Raw genomic sequence first — 17418 nt, 5'->3', positions numbered from 1 at the left:
TAATGTCAAGTTTTGAATACATAATTATATACACTTAAGTGAGCATAATGTTTTATTTCATTCTCCATTCAGGTTGAGGAGGATGAAGGTTTCACGGACATTCTGCAAAACAATGGCAATGAACATTCTACTGAATGTAAAGATGAAAACGTGCAAGCTGAGCCTGATGTGATGATTGATGTTTCTCAACCGCCTGATACTGAGGAGCATGTTCATCATTGGTTGGAGTATGCTCAGGGGAAACCCTTCAAAAGTGCTTTATTGACAGAGGAACCCTATGTTACACTGGACGTGTGGGACTTTGCAGGGCAGCACTTGTACTATGCCAGCCATCCTATCTTCCTATCACAGCGAGCACTATACATATTGGTGCACAATCTCAGCAAGCCTTTGGATGCCCCAGCTGAGCCCTGCATGAGACAAGGGAGAAATGATGTTAAATTGGAAAACCCTAACAATGAAACAAACATGGAGAATTTGCTCTCATGGTTGGCCACAGTACATAGTGTTGCCCAGGCAACCGATGACACAGATGATGATGTACAACACAAGCTGCCCTACCTCCGTCCCCCAGTGTTCATTGTTGGCACACATGCTGACAAACCAGTGGAAGACATTGCAGCAATAAAGAAACAAATTAAGGAGAGAATTTCTGGTATGGAATGTGAGAGACATGTGGTCAGGCCTCTATTCTGCATTGACAACACTCAGAGGCCTAATTTGATGAAAAAAATTTTCCAGAAGATTGGAAAGCAGATAGGAAAAGATAAAACAGGTAAGATATATGATTTCATTTTGTATCCTTAACCATAGGTTACTTGCAGTAATTGTAGACTTTATAATTGTATAATATGTAATCTTTGAGTCAAGCAAACAATAATTATTTTCTGACCCACATTTGTTCCATGTTATTCAGCAGTTATGTTGTGTTGCATAACAATTTTAATTGCAAGTAGCTAGAGACACAGAACATTCTAATGGGAGTTGTATTGGGATTAAAAGATACTACCATGGTTTAATGAGTTATGACATATACTGGAAAAAAGTCAGAGTTTGTTTTTTTTTTCTTTATAATCTGCACTGTGCTTAGCTTTCAGCCACTTTTTATTCTGAATATCCTGGCAGCATCATACGGAGTCCAATTAATTTTTGCTGATGGATCCATTAATTTCGGAGTATCAAATAATTGTAGGGAACAGAAAGCCTAAAAAATTAATGTGGGGATTTGAAGAGATTGTTACTTAACTATGTTGTCAAACTGTTCTTATTGTAAGCACATGTTTCCGTTTTGCATTGTGCTTTTTTTTTTAAATTCTTTTTCTAAATATGTCCTGCAGAGCAAGAAGGAAAAGTAGATGGTATAATTAAATTGAAGAACGCAATCCTGGAGGTGTTGTGGCAGGAGCCTTATATGGGTGAGAAAATACCCGTCAGGTAAATAAGACAACAATTTATTTGGAAAAACTCCAGTTCAAACACTGCTGGATCAATAGTTTATTAAAAAAGTATACAGCAATGAAAAGTTCTTTGAATGTAACTCGCATATTCAGCATAACTGAACATCCCTGAAAATGTGTATCAATTCAAAAATATCTCACCTCCAGCGGTTTAAAGTTCATGAAAATTCTTAAAACATCAGATCGTGCAAATACAGAGCAGTCACTTCAGAGCAGACAACAAAAACTCTAACTCTTGACACAGAGACAATATGTTATAATTATAAAAGATGAGAAGATGTAATTGATATCTGAGAAGGCAGGGTTCTTTGAATTGAGACGTTGTGGCAAAAAAATAACCATGTTGTTTATTCCTGAAAGTAGAAGACATCGCAAGGCTAAATATGCATGTACTCTAGAAGACTGCAAATACATATACAATGTCATGTCTGAGTGAAATTAATATCCAATTTTATGCTCTACAACATTTTAAGTATTTTGTTGCCCTTTAGGTGGTTTTTGTTTGAAAAGGTGATTGAAGCTTTGGTGGCCAAACAGATTTATCACAGAAATCTGCAACAACTAGAGCACTACGCAAGAAAAGATTGTTTCATGGAAAATGCAAAAGAGTTTGACTCCATGATCAGTTTTTACCATGGCCTGGGGATGATAATCAAGCACCACAGTACAGTTGTACTGAAGGCTCAGTGGCTGATTGATCTGTTCAAGCAGCTGATAACCATTCCACCTTTCAATAAACAGGTAGAAAACTATTGTCACTTTAGAAAGGCTAACTTACGTGGAAAATGTTGTTCAATAATTTAGAACAACAGGAAACTAAGCATGATGTTTTTTCGAAGAAAGAACTAACTAATGCAAAAACTGTGACTCTTTAAACAGTGAACATGTGTCTTTTTATTGCTTATTGTTATAATCGTATGATTTGTTGACCCCATACTATTTCACCTACTCTTTGCACCTTGTCAGGTCATATATTGATTTAGCCTTCTTTATTTACAATTAGAGACTTGCATTAACTTGCTACTGCTCACAATAATTGTATTGACACAATTGAATAGTTCTTTTCGCGTGTGCTAGTGGGCGTATTCACCTCTGAGCAACACAAGATACAAATTTGCCCAGGTTTACTATTCGACCATTTCAGTACATTGATGGAAGTAAACTATTTTTTCAGTTGTTTTACATGTATGTGGGAAACGTTCAAAAGGAACATTACGTAGCCTTCCCTTATCCAGAATATCTGAATTTTTATACATTTTATAGAATGCCCTGAATGCTAAGTACTGGCAAGAACTTGAAGGAAGTGGCATCCTCAGCATGGAACATGTTGATCATGTGTTCTCCAGCTTTATTGGCCAAGGAATCATCAAAGAAGACATCTTAGACATGATGGAGCGATTTGGTTTGATTGCTAAGTTCTCAGTTTCCCCAACTGACGTAAAGTACTTTGTACCAGCTCAGCTGAAGTCATCACCTGATAAACTCTGTAAGATGAAACCGTCGTCAACAGATCCCTGTCCATTGTATCTCCTGTTTGTCCATGGCTTTGTCCCTCATGGCCTCTTCTTACAGCTTGTCTCACGATCCATTCGTTGGTGTTCAAAGACATGGCCCACAGATCAACCTTCTCTGTACCAAAATGGAGCATGGTTCATCATTGGCAAAGATATTCATGATTTTGTCCTCGTATGCAAAACAGGATTTGTGAAGGTAACCTTGAGACAAAGAACACAGAGTGATCAGGTTGTAGGACAGAACTCCGCCGAACTAGCATGTGTCGTTCGCGAATTTCTTGAAGACACCCTTCATAATTTGTCACAAGAGATGCCGTACCTGAGGGGACTACAGTATAGACTGTGTGTTGCATGTCCTTACTGCCATCAAAGGGCAGAAGAACCAAGTCGTGCATGCTCAGACCACGTGAAAACCACGTGCACCCACGAGGACTGCTTCCACCTCGTTGATGCAAATGAAGGCCGAGCGGAAATATGTAAAAGAAATATCGATGATAAAATACTTCCTCCCTGTGGATTGGAGAAATGGTTCTCGAAAAGAAGAAGGCAGGTATGATCGATGGAAAAGATTTTTCAAGTACAGATTTCTAGCGTTTGATTCATCTTTGGAAGTTCTCTCCTCCATTTTACTTGATCTGAGAATCAAATGTTCATTGTTGAGAAAGGTAGCCCTAATAGTTTATATCCAGTTTCAAATATTAGTAAGAGAATCTCTATCACGATGAAATTAATTTTCAAGTTTATACTTTTCTGTTTTCCTTTGGTTAAGTATTGATCGATATATATTTATATCATAACACACATAATATGTTATGTTCTGTAATCGTTTTAATGCTAAATGACGTATTTTTCTTCAGGGTTTATCTTCAAATGTGGCTGCTAGATCACTCGGTGAAGCAAGTAAAGTTGAGGCAATGAAGTCTGACACGGCATTGAAGGTGACTCTCCTGGGCAGTGAATGGAGTTCATCAATGGGAGGCTTGTCCACCATAAACAGACAACTTGCCATTCTGTTGGCCAAACGTAAGAAAGTGGACGTCACACTCCTAGTCCCACAGTCTGCCTGTTCTGAAGAAGACAAGAGAACTGCAAGAAGCCACAATGTTTCCATCTGGGAAGCAGAGAAACTTACAGGCTACAGTGACCCTCTTGACTGGTTGAGTTTCCCACCAGAAGACCTTTTCATTGACTTTGTACTAGGTCATGGTGCTAAGCTTGGTAAGCAAGCCCAGGTTATCAGAAAGTCTCACAGTTGCAAGTGGATTCAGGTAGTGCACACTGCACCTGAAGAACTTGCTATGCAGAAGAACTATCCCGAGGCTATTTCCAAAGGTGAAGAGAAGAACGCAACTGAAGTGGGGTTGTGTAAGTTGGCAGATGCTGTTGTAGCAGTTGGACCAAAGCTAACAGACGCTTTCTCCGCTCAGCTCCGCTCTTGCAAGAGACACGAAGACATCCTTCAACTGACTCCTGGAATTTTCCGTGAATTCTCTGACATAGAACAAGCTCCAAATGAGAGTAAAAAGTTCAAGATCCTGACCTTTGGCCGTGGTGATCAAGAGGACTTCAGCCTGAAGGGCTACGATATCTCTGCCAAAGCAATAGTTGAACTGAGAGACAGATCCTACCATCTGATCTTCGTGGGTGCACCTGAAAGTAAACAAGATAAGGTTGCAGCAAATTTGCTCAAAAGTGGAATTGCTAAAAGGCAGCTGACTGTGAGGAAGTTCATACAGAGCAAAGAGAGATTGAAGGAAATATTTTGTGAAGTTGATCTCTGCATTATGCCCTCCAGAACAGAAGGGTTTGGATTGACAGCATTAGAAGCTCTGTCTGCCGGTCTTCCCATTCTTGTCAGTGGCAACTCGGGATTTGGTGAGGCATTGTGCACTGTACCATCAGGCAAATCATTCGTTGTGGATTCTGAGGACCCTAAGGAGTGGGCAAAGGCAATTGCTGGTGTCCGAGAGAAGGAAAGAGCAGACCGCCTCCATGAGATTCAGCAACTGAGGAGTTCCTATGAAGAGAAGTTCAGCTGGGAGGAACAGTGTGACATTCTTGTGGAGAAGATGTGGGACATTGTTCGTGGTGAGAATATTTTGAATATCCTTCAAAAAGTGTTTTTGGGGACGACTCGGCTTTCATTCCCTTATAAAGCATCATGGAAAGCTGGGACTCTACAGATAAAAAAATATGTTTAACCTGAATAGTAATCAGTGGTTTTATCGTCTTATTGATTGGTGTAATATTAATAAAAAGGTTTCTTTCTATCTTTGTAGCTTCTAAAAGACAAGACCCAAGATTCAGAACTCAGGAGGGCGAAGTTGTGGATACGCCAACCGAACAACCAACAGTTGATTCATTACTGACTCCAAGTGAGTAACAAAATATTTATAACACATCGCAATTGACATCCCCAAAGAGTAACATACAGGTTTGAAGAAGATCCAACATTTCTCCTTTCCTTTTCTTTCAACTTCAGGCCAGCTACGCTTTTTGAAAATGGCACTTGTGATAATATTTTTCACTGCGGAAGAGAGATGTTCTTTTTGTACCTCTGCTTTCTCCGGTTATGATCGAAAGACATGTATACACTAATTTGATTTTCTTCTACTTTCTGATCTGGGCGGATGACCTGGTGTAATTTTTGTTTTAGTCAATTGAAGTTTTTATTTCATTTCACTAGAAAGCAAACATAAATTGCGTAAAACAGGAAGACTTGGGGCGTTTTTTTTTGTTCTTTTTTAGTCGTGGGTACCCGAAGCGGACAAACGACTATTAGAATACGGCAGAATATGCAAATGTGTCACTCACTCAGATGTAAACAAATCGATAATAATAACGACTTTCCGAAATTATACGGGAACACCTCTATTACATTTCCGAAGGAATGCTGCGACTTTAAAATTTAACTGGACCTTTCTTTGAAGGAGTTTCGATTTTGATGAAAATACTCGTCGCAGTTAGCACATGTGCTAACTGCGACGTTAAAGCTCTTCGAATTACTAAAGGTGTAACTATGAGTGAAGACGCTTAATGCAATTGCTTTTCCGCGATCATCTTTCGCCATCATTTGCATTATTGTGGAATATTCCTCGCCGTTCCCGGGTATATTTTGTTTTTGACAAAGCGTCCAGGCCACAATCGTTCTTAAATACAATTTCAAGCCTTCATTCTTCTCACTGCGAGCCGTCAGTATTTACATCGTTATATATCGCTAAAATGAGTAACCGGCGAATTTTTATAGGGGAAAGCGAGGCGTTGTTTTCGTGACTGGCCAATTGTTTAAGTTTCTGATGGTTTTACCTCTCATCTGTTTGGTAACTACGTAAACATTAATTTGTAAAAATCATTGTGTGTACACCCCTGAACGTTAAAAATATATCAAGTCGAAGGAATAGTTTTTATTATTATTACTTAAATAACAGTTTTCAAAATTTCCAGTCTGCATTCTGTACCCAATCTGCAGTCTGTAGTCTGCATTTTGCACCCAGTCTGCATTTCGTACCCGGTTTACAGTCTGTATTTTGTACTGACCGATAGCTAAAATGTGAACTCTGACCATTCACCCAACATCATCCCAGCAGTCCAAAGTAATACCATGTAGTTTCAACTGTATCAGGGAGTTACCCATTGGAATTTAATTATCTTCAAAACTCATTCCAACGCGATGTATCCACGACTTATTCACAGTTTCCTTTGATTTTTCCCGAAACGAAGCCCAAGTTGAAATGCTGTTGCTATCAAAAGGTGTATTTGTACCGGCTATTCAGAGTGTAGTCGTTTTCCGACACAATAATAAAGTAATCATATATTAATGCGATTAATCCTTCATTTATACGAGGTCTAACCCTAACCGCGGTTTTCATTAAATAAATGTACTTCCCAAAATTTAATATAGTTTAGAACGCGGTTTTGTCAAAAAACGGCTCAAGGGTTCTTTTTCCAGTTCTGCAAATATGTCAGAGTGTAAACCTTGTCGTAAATTTTTCCTCATTGCATCTTCTCTCTTGACTTTTAGTATATTCGTTTGCAAATAAAAAGTTACAGTTTATCATTTCAAGGCTCAGTAGCTGGACAATACACTGGTTGTTTAGTGGTTGAAGCCCTTTTTTCCTTTTTTACCCCCAAACTTCTCTGTAAAGATGGGGAATTGTTTCGTTTCTTTCATGCTGTTAGATTAAAAAACTTTTTGGCCCTTCTAGGTTCTCTTGACCGAAGCATTCGGGAACTTCAGCAGATGCAACTTGATGCAAGCAAAGTCAAGAGCAGAACAGATCTATCATTGGGGCTGAGGACTACTGCATCAGACAAGGGCTTCACGATATCTGACAATCAAGGATCAGGAAATTGCATGTTCTATGCCTTGTCAGAACAACTGGAAATTGTTAAAGGAATCAAAATCACACATGGCACATTAAGAGAAACCTTGGTTCAGTACCTCAGAAGTAACGCAAAACTAGTAAGTTTATGTTAGTATGTCTAACAGAGTTTTTCACTTGCTGTTCTTTTTAAGGTTAAGTGTGAAAACGGGTCAACACCACCAGAGCATGTCACAGTGTTCACGGCATAATTTATTATTTAAGAAGCTGCACAATGATGTTGGTTAGAGTTGAATCCATAATGTGGCCTCCGAAGTAGCAGACTTTTACGGTTTTAGTCATTTGATATTTCGGTTTAAAAAATGCCCCCCTTAAATATCCATCAGATAACAGTAAACAGAATTCCAGTTATTCTCTTAATAATGGATCTTTCCTGTTGTTTTTCTGCTGTTTGCGAATCCTTGTTGTTCCACAATAAATTGCTTATTAAAGGTCGTCTCGTACCATTCTTAAAAAAAATTACTCCATGACTCGTACTCCACGCGCTCAAGTTCCGATCAACAATCCTCTTTAACTTTGTTTCTTGAACTGATTTTCTTACAGCCGAATGGAACAGATCTGTTTCACTTTGTCCATGGATATCAAACATGGACTGACTACTTAACACACATGGAACAAGATGGCGCATGGGGTGATCACGTGATTCTGTGTGCCGCAGCAAACTGCTATGAAACGTGCATTCGTGTGGTCAGCAGTCTAACCCATAGCAATGATGTAATGATTACGCCACATTCTCCAGTTGACGAAAGCAAACCACTTGTACTGGGACATATTCATGAGGTGCACTATGTCAGCCTTCAACCCGCTCAAGGTACAGCTCATTACAGCACATTTAGTAATTTTAGGCTTAGTTTCCTAACAATGTATTTCGTTTAACGTGTTGCATAGAATTATAAATCTTCCTCTTAAATCTTAGCTGACAGTAAATTCAGGCTTTAACGTCAAGGCTTTTTCTCCATTTTCCTATCCATTCTCTTTCTTTGCTTATTTAACATACTCGATGACGTGGGTGGTTTTCATAAACTTCTTTCCAGCACTAATTGACGCTTAATCGCCCGCTAGATTGAAACGGCACTTGATGCAGTTTATTCTCCTTCAAGTTTCTGTTACAAGATTGGGAATTGATATTTTCCAGCTGATGCTGTCGCTTCTTTCATGTAGTTTGATTCATAAAAACTTTGTCTCTTCCAGGCTCTCTCGACCGATTGATCCAGGAACTTCAGCAGATGAAACTTGATGCAAGGAAAGTCAAGAACAGAACAAATCTATCATTGGGGCTGGGGAAGATTGCATCAGACAAAGGCTTCAGAATATCTGACAACCAAGGATCAGGAAATTGCATGTTCTATGCCTTGTCAGAACAACTGGATATTGTTGATGGAATCAAAATCCCACCTGGCAGATTAAGACAAATCTTAGTCCAGTACCTCAGGAGTAACCCAAAACTAGTAAGTTGATGTTAGTATGTTTAACAGAGTATTTCACTTGATGTTCGTTTTTAAAGAGTATGATAAAGGTTAAGGTGTTTACTGGTCAACTAACCAACACCACCACAGCCTATCCCAGTGTTTACAGCGTGAACTGACCAGGATTGCTGCTGCTACTGCTGCATGGAATCATGGTATTTTTGTGGGAGCTCTGATAGCAGCTTTTACCCCCAGTGAAAAGAGGAACTGAAAGTTTGAACTTTATCATTTAAGAGACCACCCAGTTATGTTGGTTACCGTTTCAATTAGTGTCCAAAGTAGCAGGCTCCCACGGGCTTGGCCATATGAATATTTCAGTTTTAAAAAAGTTCACCTTTCAATCAGAAAGGTTGTTTCCATACAGTACATTACTTATTTAAGATCGTTTCATACCATTCTGCCATAATTAATCCCTGATTAGTACTCTACACGATCAAATTTTTTTCGACAATTCAAGTCTGCTTCTTGAACTGATTTTTGTTAAAGGCGGATGGAACAGATATGTTTTACTTTGCCCATGGATATCAAACATGGATTGAATACCTGACTCACATGGAACAAGATGGCGCTTGGGGTGATCACTTGATTCTGTGTGCCGCAGCAAATAACTTTGAAATGTGCATTCGTGTGGTCAGCAGTCTACCCCACAGCAATGATGTAATCATTATGCCACATTGTCCAGTTGACGAAAGCAAACAACTTGTGCTGGGACATATTCATGAGCTGCACTATGTTAGCCTTCAACCCGCGCAAGGTATAGCTCATTACAGCACACTTAGTAATTGTAGTCTTAGTTCCATGACAGTTTATTTCGTTTAATGAGTCACATAAAATTATAAATCTTCCTCTTAACTCTTAGATGACGGTAAATTCAGGCTTTAACGTCAAGGCTTTTCTCCATTTTCTTATCCATTCTCTTTCTTTGCTTATTTAACATACTTCATGACGTGGTTTGTTTTCATAAACTTCTTGCCAGTACTAATTGACGGTTAATCGCCCGCTAGATTGAAACGGCATTTCATGCAGTTTATTCTCCTTTTCTTTCTAATCGTTCTGTTGTGTTTGTTGTTTTTACAGGTTAAAAGACAGGCTATCAACACAGTCATTATGCTCGGCCCAGATCTCTTTAAAAAAAACTCGGCCGAGTGAAGATGTCACCAAACGTTTGCCGTTGGGCGAAAGAAGAAACAAAGTCTTTCAGAAGTTTAAAAGTTTTCTTTTCGGAAGTAGTCTCTCTCGATAAATTGAGTATTTGTCACGGTGCATATAATTCTGTAAAAACAGAAAATCATCAAGATAAGACAATTCACGGAAAAATGATTTCGCTATTTTACTGAAAGCGCCAGAAAAAATTTTTATTTTCGGTTTAGACTGGAGATGGACGGTGGACGAGGTGGATGGTCAATTTGAAAACACGCAACTTGAACAATTCACGTGGAATATTTTTGTTTCCATAAAGCGCGATAAAGCATTTGTAAATAAATTTCAATGTTTAAAGTGTAGGTTTGAAACATTTTGTTGGTGTAGTAGATTGATTTCCTAAGTACTTGCTGTGCTTGTATACACATCTTGTAAACCCAGCTAGAGCGGTTAGTGCTCACAAATCACAGAAATATCTAAACAAATACGCTTTTTATGGCACGATTTAGGGATACTAGCGTTTCTGTTCTCCTAGGTCTCCCCTCAATGCAGCTTTGTTAATACTTATTCTAAATTTCTGATAAAAAGAATTAAAGAATATCTGCAGCTGTTTTAGACAGCACCCGTGATCATAGCCACACCGTTGACTGGGTATAGGAGATGGGCGGAAACGGGGAGGGAAGATAAGAAATTTCATACGGAGATTTATCGAATGTACAAGTGATAGTTTATTGGCAGCGAAAGTAAATAAGTGCACCCCTCCCCCCTGATTATTTCCTCTCTTACCCTCCCCTTCCCCTTTCAGTTGCAGCGACCCATTAAGGCGAACACTTCGTGAAAAACTGTCGATGGGGATAGCAATGATTAGGAAGAGAATTTTAGCATTAGCCGTATAAAATGGCCACAACGTCAACGTTAGGCGTGAAAGTCATCTTCCCGAGGAGGCCCTCATTTGATTGTCGCATCTGTAGTAAAAGGCAAGATCAGTGACCGTGACTTTCTACTTATTGACCAGCGATTGATTTGACTATTCAAGCTTCAAAACCTAGACCTTGTAGAACCTCTCTTTTGAGCCATTCGCTTTAAGTGCCTCCATATTAAAAGATAAACCACCATTATTCCACTGGAAAGACTTGACCCTACCAGTTCAAATTCCCTTCCCCACCTTGGTAAGGTTCAAAGGACGACAGTCAAAAGCCCGTGGGTTGCCCCAGATGTGAAGCTGAGAATTAATCGGTGTACAACATCACTGACACCGATTCAACAGTTTTTTAACATGAAAATCTAAAAAAGAATGTCAGTTAGTACGCCAAGTAAAAATATTTCGATTGAGTTAACCACACTACATAAAAAAAAGACAAACCCGTGATTATTAGTGACTCTTTTTCTCTACAATGAATTTCGAGCAGAAAAACGCAAACACGAGATAAAAAGGTTGCAAGGAGATGTATTTTCAAACAAAAAAACTCGTTGAGAAAGAAAATTTTGATGAAAATACCTCGAGCTTGAAGGTTATAACAACTTACTATGACAGGACAGAGTTGTGGTAAATCGGAGCGTTCTGATCAGTTCTCACTTGAGCTTAACCTGAGCCGATTCTGAGTTATACCGCATGGGGAAAACGATAATTGGACATTTGCTACGAAATGCGATATTTGGATTTTAAGATACTGATGATTTTCAAAAGCGTACCATGGGCTCCAAATTAAATGAAATAGTCCCGTTTACTTAAACCATTCCTCGATCCTTCGTATACAAATCTATAAAATTAATATGGGCCTGCTTTCTTTCGCGCTTTTCATGAGCAACTTCATTTGTCTCTACTCGGGGCACCGATATCCGCAATTTCACGGCTAACGAAGTTCGTTTTAGTTTTCGTGAATTTTTTTCGGATGAAGAGGCATGTCTGGAAAAAGAAACGATACCACGTTGCTATGTTCACCATAAGGTGTCTTGAATGAAATATGAGGATAGTCATTTTTCGGTCGATGTGCCGCCTCTTACGCGGTCTTGAAAAAAAGTCGCTCTTAATACCTCAAGAAGACACAGAAAGTCCGGAGAACGCCTTCATCAAACTCCAAAAGAGTTCAAAGCGAAAATCTCAAGAATGTGCTCCCGAAGAAAAATTAACAAAACTTAAGCTTGTTCTCCGCTAGATGTTCTCCCACAATTTGTTATTGTACACTGTATGTGTCGTTGTCAAATGATCTGAGGATCTTGGAATGGTTTGTAGAATGAATCAAGCGTGAAACAGGACCTTACCTCGGTCATCAAGTCTGGAAGAAGTAAAAAGGAAATCCCCAGCAGTAACTAAAGACTGCAGATGAAGATAAAGCAGCGTACATTTTACTTCTTACACATATCTCTTACCTTGGAATATTCGCATTTTACTGTCTGGGATTTGCTCTTAGTAGAGTATCATGCTGTGTCATATGAATGTACATACCACTGCAGTGTCCAATGTCTCTCCTTATTTGATTAAATCCATGGAAACGAGTTTTGACTGTAGTACACGTCAAGTTTTGTAGTTTTGTTTATTTGTGTACGTGTAGCTATTCCTGAGTTTGCTCGGAAACTTAAAGTATTGTTTAAATATTGTCTAGTCAACCAACCAGTGGCCGGTCATTCACTGTTAAAGTATGCGCACTGCAAACTCTGTAGATCTCAGCTGATTTATTTATGACCAAATAAGGAATCTACGTAAAGTGACAAGTGACGTAACTTATTGTAACATCTCCCTTCTTTTGGAGTAAGCTAACTTCCTAACGAAAACTCTATAAAATAAATAAAATGTTACTGTCCAGGTCGGAAAGGAAATTACTAAATAAAAATTAGAAACAAAACAAAACAGAACAAATGGAACTTGGTATAGGACTATAAGTCAGGAGTCCTTATTAAAGTTGTTGCCCGATAGTCAGTTTTTCTAATATAGACACTCCGAGTTCTCTTGAGCTGTAGTCTAGTTTCATATGATAAACTACAAAACAAAGTCATTGAACCTCGAGGGTGGCTTTACAACTCGGGTACGCGTTTTCTTCAAAGGAACAGTTTGTGATGTCATTGTTGGTTTCGGGTCATGATTAGCTGACTTGACATCTTGCTTTGAAGGCTGGTTTACACTCTTTGTAAGCTGGCTATCACTGCTTTGAACTGGTTTGGGTTGTTCAGCAGGTGGTGTAGCTGGCTTCAGAAATTCCCGATTTCGACGGAATACTTGGTTGTCTGAACTAGTTTTTACTACATAGGACCTGTCTGATAGCTTCTTGATACAGGTACCTGATTTCCAGCTTTGATTCTTCTGAAGAGGTGCCACTTTTACCTCTTGCCCAACATGTAATTCTGGTAGGGAGCGTGATGTGCGATCATGGTACCACTTGGCCTTTTGCCTTTTTAATTTTAGCTTTGCATTCACATTTTCGGGAATCTTAGGGAGCAGTAAGTTAGAAGCTGTAGGTAGTAAGGTTCTAGTGCGTGTAGACATCAATCTCTGTGCAGGGCTACTTTCCATGAACTCTGTTGGTGTGTTGCGTTGGTCCAATAGGGCTAACCACGGGTCTTTGTTGTCTTTGAGAGCTTTTCTGAACAAAGACTTGACAATTTTCACAGCACACTCTGCCTTTCCGTTGGATTTGGGATGATGTGGGGAACAGGACACGTGAGTGAATTCCCAATCAACTGAAAACTGATGGAACTCGTGGCTTGTAAACTGAGAAGCGTTGTCAGTAGTTAGAGTATCTGGAATGCCGTGTCGGCTGAATTGTTCCTTAAAGAATTTAATCGCAGAACAGGAAGTGTTTTCCTCCAATTTCTGTACTTCTAGGAAATCTGGGTAGTAGTCAACGAGCACTATGTATTCTTTGCCATGAAGTTTGAACTGATCAGCAGCTACTCGACTCCAGGGGCGGTCAGGAAGCTCATGGCTTTTGAAAAGAACACCATTGTGAACTGATAGCTCCTCGCGGTAAGACCAATACTCCCGGATCTGGATTGGTACCTGATCTTTCTGCAATGGCCATCCGGTCAGAATTGTGGATTTTAGTGTCTGCAGAGTGTCATCATGACTTGTGCTACGTTGCAATTGATCCAGTCGTTCTGGCGTGACCTTCAGGGTTTGTAAAGGGTCAAGGCTCTCCAGCTCTAAGGAAAATACCTGAAAAGATTCTTCTGGCTCAGAAGTTTCATTTTGTGTGGCTCTGGACAAATGGTCGGCTAAGAGCATTTGGGATCCAGGCTGGTACTTAACGGTCAGGTTGAATCGTTGCAGCCTGAGAAGTATTCTTTGAAGGCGGCATGGAGCTGATAATAGAGACTTCTTGAATATTGACTCAAGAGGCTTGTGGTCAGTTTCGACTGAAATGTGCTCTCTGCGTGCTAGGTATTGATTGAATCTTTCACAAGCGAAGACCATTCCCAGACATTCTTTCTCTATGGTTGCATAGCTTTGTTCTGCTGGTGAGAGAGTTCTGGACGCGAAGGCGACTGGCTGTTCATTTTGAAGAAGGACTGCGCCAAGGCCTTTATTACTGGCATCCGTCTGAATAGTTACTTCTTCAACACTGTAGAATTTAAGGACCGGGTGTTTGAGTAACCAAATGCTGAATAGTGGCGAAAGCCTCATCGTGCTGTTTAGCCCAGGTGAACTTGGATTGTTCGGTTGTAAGCTCTCTTAAAGGTGCTGACACATCTGAAAGCCTTGGTAGAAATTTAGATAGATAGTTTACAAAACCAAGCAAGGTAAGAACTTCAGGCTTAGTTGTTGGCTTCGGCATATTCTTGATGGCAGTAACTTTATCGGGATCTGGTTTCAGTCCAACCCTTGAAATCACATGACCCATGAATTTAACTTCTGCCTGTCGAAGCTTAACTTTGTTCTTGTTGAGTTTCAGATGTACTTGTTTGGCTCGTTCAAGTAGGCGGACCACATTCTGAGCATGATTAAGAAGGGCTTCCGAGTCGTTTACACCATAACCAACAACAAGCCTATATCGTCTCTGATGACTTTCACACCAGGCAGGTCAGCGAGACATCCTTGTAGTCTGCTTTCAAAGGCTTCTGGGGCTAGACTTATACCAAAGGGCATTCTTAAGTACCGGTATCTTCCTAGGGGTGTCCAGAAAGTGGTTAGTTTACTGCTGTCTTGGTCAAGGCCAACTTCATAGAATCCATCTTTGGCATCGAATGAGCTAAAGATTCTGGCTTTGTTGAGGTCTGGTAACAGCTCTTCCAACGTTGGCATTTGAAATTTGGGGCGTTGTATGACACGGTTCAGGTCTTTTGGGTCCAGACAGATTCGAATCTTCTGAGGTTTGGCAACTATTACCATACTGCTGATCCACTCTGAGGGTTCTACCGCTTACTTGATAATGCCTTTCTCTTCCAACTCTAGAATCTTGTTCTTAACTTCTTTTTGTAGTGCAACTGGCACGCGACGAGGGGAATGTTGCACTGGTTTAAAATTCGGGTCAACCACAATCTTCGCATATCCAATATGCCCTAATCCGGTGAATACTTCATGATACTTGGTCAACAGTTCTTTTTGGAAGAGATTTTTGTGGTGGGGTCTCACTTATCTGACGTACATTCTCGGGAACGCTGACATTTAGGAGAATGAGTTGCAACTTTTCACAGGTTTCGGCTGATAGCAAGGGCTTACACTTTTGTTTTATTACTTGAAACTTCAGAATCTGTCGTTTACCATTGTGTCTGACATGTAAGTCGCACTCACCAACTGGCTTTAAAGTTGTACCACCAAAGAGCTTCAGCTTAACTGAGGAGGTGTTCATGGGATATCCTAACTGTGTGATAGCTGAGAGGTCATCCAAGCTCATTACATTACATGTAGCTCCAGTGTCTAATTGACATGCCAAGGTTGTAGCGAAGTCTTCTTTAGCTGATTTGCAGAATTCTATATCTGCAAGCCACTGTTTTGCTTTAGTTTGGACTAGAGATACAGTTTCCACTTGCAAACAGCTTTCATCCGAACTGTCGTCCTCGTCTTCTTCGAATTGTTGTACCTTCTTTAATGATGGGCAAACAGACGCAAAATGGCCTATTTTTTGTCACTTGCTGCACGTTTTCGTGAATGCGGGACACTGTGTTCTTCTTTCATGACCTTGTTTAAGACCACAATACTTACAGGTCGGTTCGGAAGATCCTTCGGATTTCTTTTTTTCAGATTTCTTCGCTGAATTTGACGATCTTCCTTCATCTCTCTTCCTACTACGACTTCCGTAGCGGATGTTTTTGTCGCTGAACTTCTTTACATCTTCTGACTTGTTGTCTCCAGTGTCTCCAGCGCCTGCTATCGTCTTGATTTGCTGCGAAGCGATTTCACTCGTAGCGCACATTTGAATGGCTTTCTTCAAGTCTTGGGATTTTTCTCTCAAGAGTCTTACCTTGTCACCTTGTTTCTTTAATCCAATGACGAGCCTGTCCCTTATAAGTTCGTCTGTAAGTGCACCGTATTCACAGGTTGCGGCTAATTTTCTTAAACGTGTGACATAACTTTGGATGGTTTCTTCGGTTTGCTGCACACATGTATCAAAAACATACCGTTCGTATACTAAATTTCTGCTGGGTTTGAAGTAGTTTTCCAATGCTTCTAAACATTTGTCGATTTTCTTCTTGTCTTCCTCTGAAAGGTTTAGGTTGAGTAGTATCTGAAGACATTCTTTGCCCATTGATGAACGCAAAGTCGCTAAACGGACCGATTCTTCTCGCTTGTCTAGGCCTGTTGCTATTTCAAAGTCGCACCATTGCTGCTTGAAAAAGCCCCAGTTGCCAGTAACGTCACCGTGACACTTCATAGGACTTGGTAGCGGAAAATTAGGTGAGATAACTTGAGGATAAATTGGGGCTGCCGTTGACGGTGCGGCGATGTGCGCGCCCGACTCCACGTGGTCGTTGTCTGACGGCATCTTCAGTGGTTTTTTTTACACTTTGAGTCCGAAAATCTCTTTCAAGTTAGGGACAATAAAAGAAAACAGCCTCGGCAAGGTACCTTCGATAAATAATTTGCCAAAACAAGTGCCGAATCGTCAAAAAATTGATTTTTGTCCTGACACCATGTTAAAGTATGCACCCTGCAAACTCTGTAGATCTCAACTGATTTATTTATGACCAAATAAGGAATCTACGTAAAGTGACAAGTGACGTAACCTATTGTAACATTCACTAAGAAATGTGGTCAGTCAATCAGTGACGGTCATTCACTGAGACATGCAGTCAGTCAATCAGTTGCCGGTCATTCACTAAGACATGCAGTCAGCCAAGCAGTGGCCGGTCATTCACTGAGACATGCAGTCAGCCAACCAGTGGCTGGTCATTCACTAAGACATGTAGTCAGTCAATCAGTTGCCGGTCATTCACTAAGACATGCAGTCAGTCAACCAGTTGCCGGTCATTCACTAAGACATGCAGTAGGCCAATCAATTGCCAGTCATTCACTAAGACATGCAGT

At 40.1% G+C, this 17418-nt stretch overlaps 1 protein-coding gene across 2 annotated transcripts in view; it reads left to right on the top strand.

Moving 5' to 3' along the window:
- LOC148740292 (uncharacterized) overlaps positions 1-10319 on the top strand; it is a 118634-nt gene extending 108315 nt beyond the window's left edge. For both annotated transcript variants that reach the window (XM_088750432.1, XM_088750431.1), the window contains exons 3-13: positions 73-775; positions 1338-1434; positions 1949-2198; positions 2721-3521; positions 3829-5059; positions 5251-5346; positions 7177-7433; positions 7897-8164; positions 8545-8801; positions 9306-9573; positions 9897-10319. In XM_088750432.1, the coding sequence (XP_088606558.1) occupies positions 73-775; positions 1338-1434; positions 1949-2198; positions 2721-3521; positions 3829-5059; positions 5251-5346; positions 7177-7433; positions 7897-8164; positions 8545-8801; positions 9306-9573; positions 9897-9901 (4233 nt within the window). In that variant the 3' untranslated portion in view covers positions 9902-10319. The remainder of the gene's footprint in view (positions 1-72; positions 776-1337; positions 1435-1948; positions 2199-2720; positions 3522-3828; positions 5060-5250; positions 5347-7176; positions 7434-7896; positions 8165-8544; positions 8802-9305; positions 9574-9896) is intronic.
- The last annotated feature ends 7099 nt before the right edge of the window (positions 10320-17418 follow it).

Source organism: Stylophora pistillata, chromosome 2, assembly GCF_964205215.1.
Source record: "Stylophora pistillata chromosome 2, jaStyPist1.2, whole genome shotgun sequence".
NCBI lineage: Eukaryota > Metazoa > Cnidaria > Anthozoa > Scleractinia > Pocilloporidae > Stylophora > Stylophora pistillata.
The sequence above is the reverse complement of the archived record's forward strand: the minus strand, read 5'-3'. Positions and strand labels throughout refer to the sequence as shown.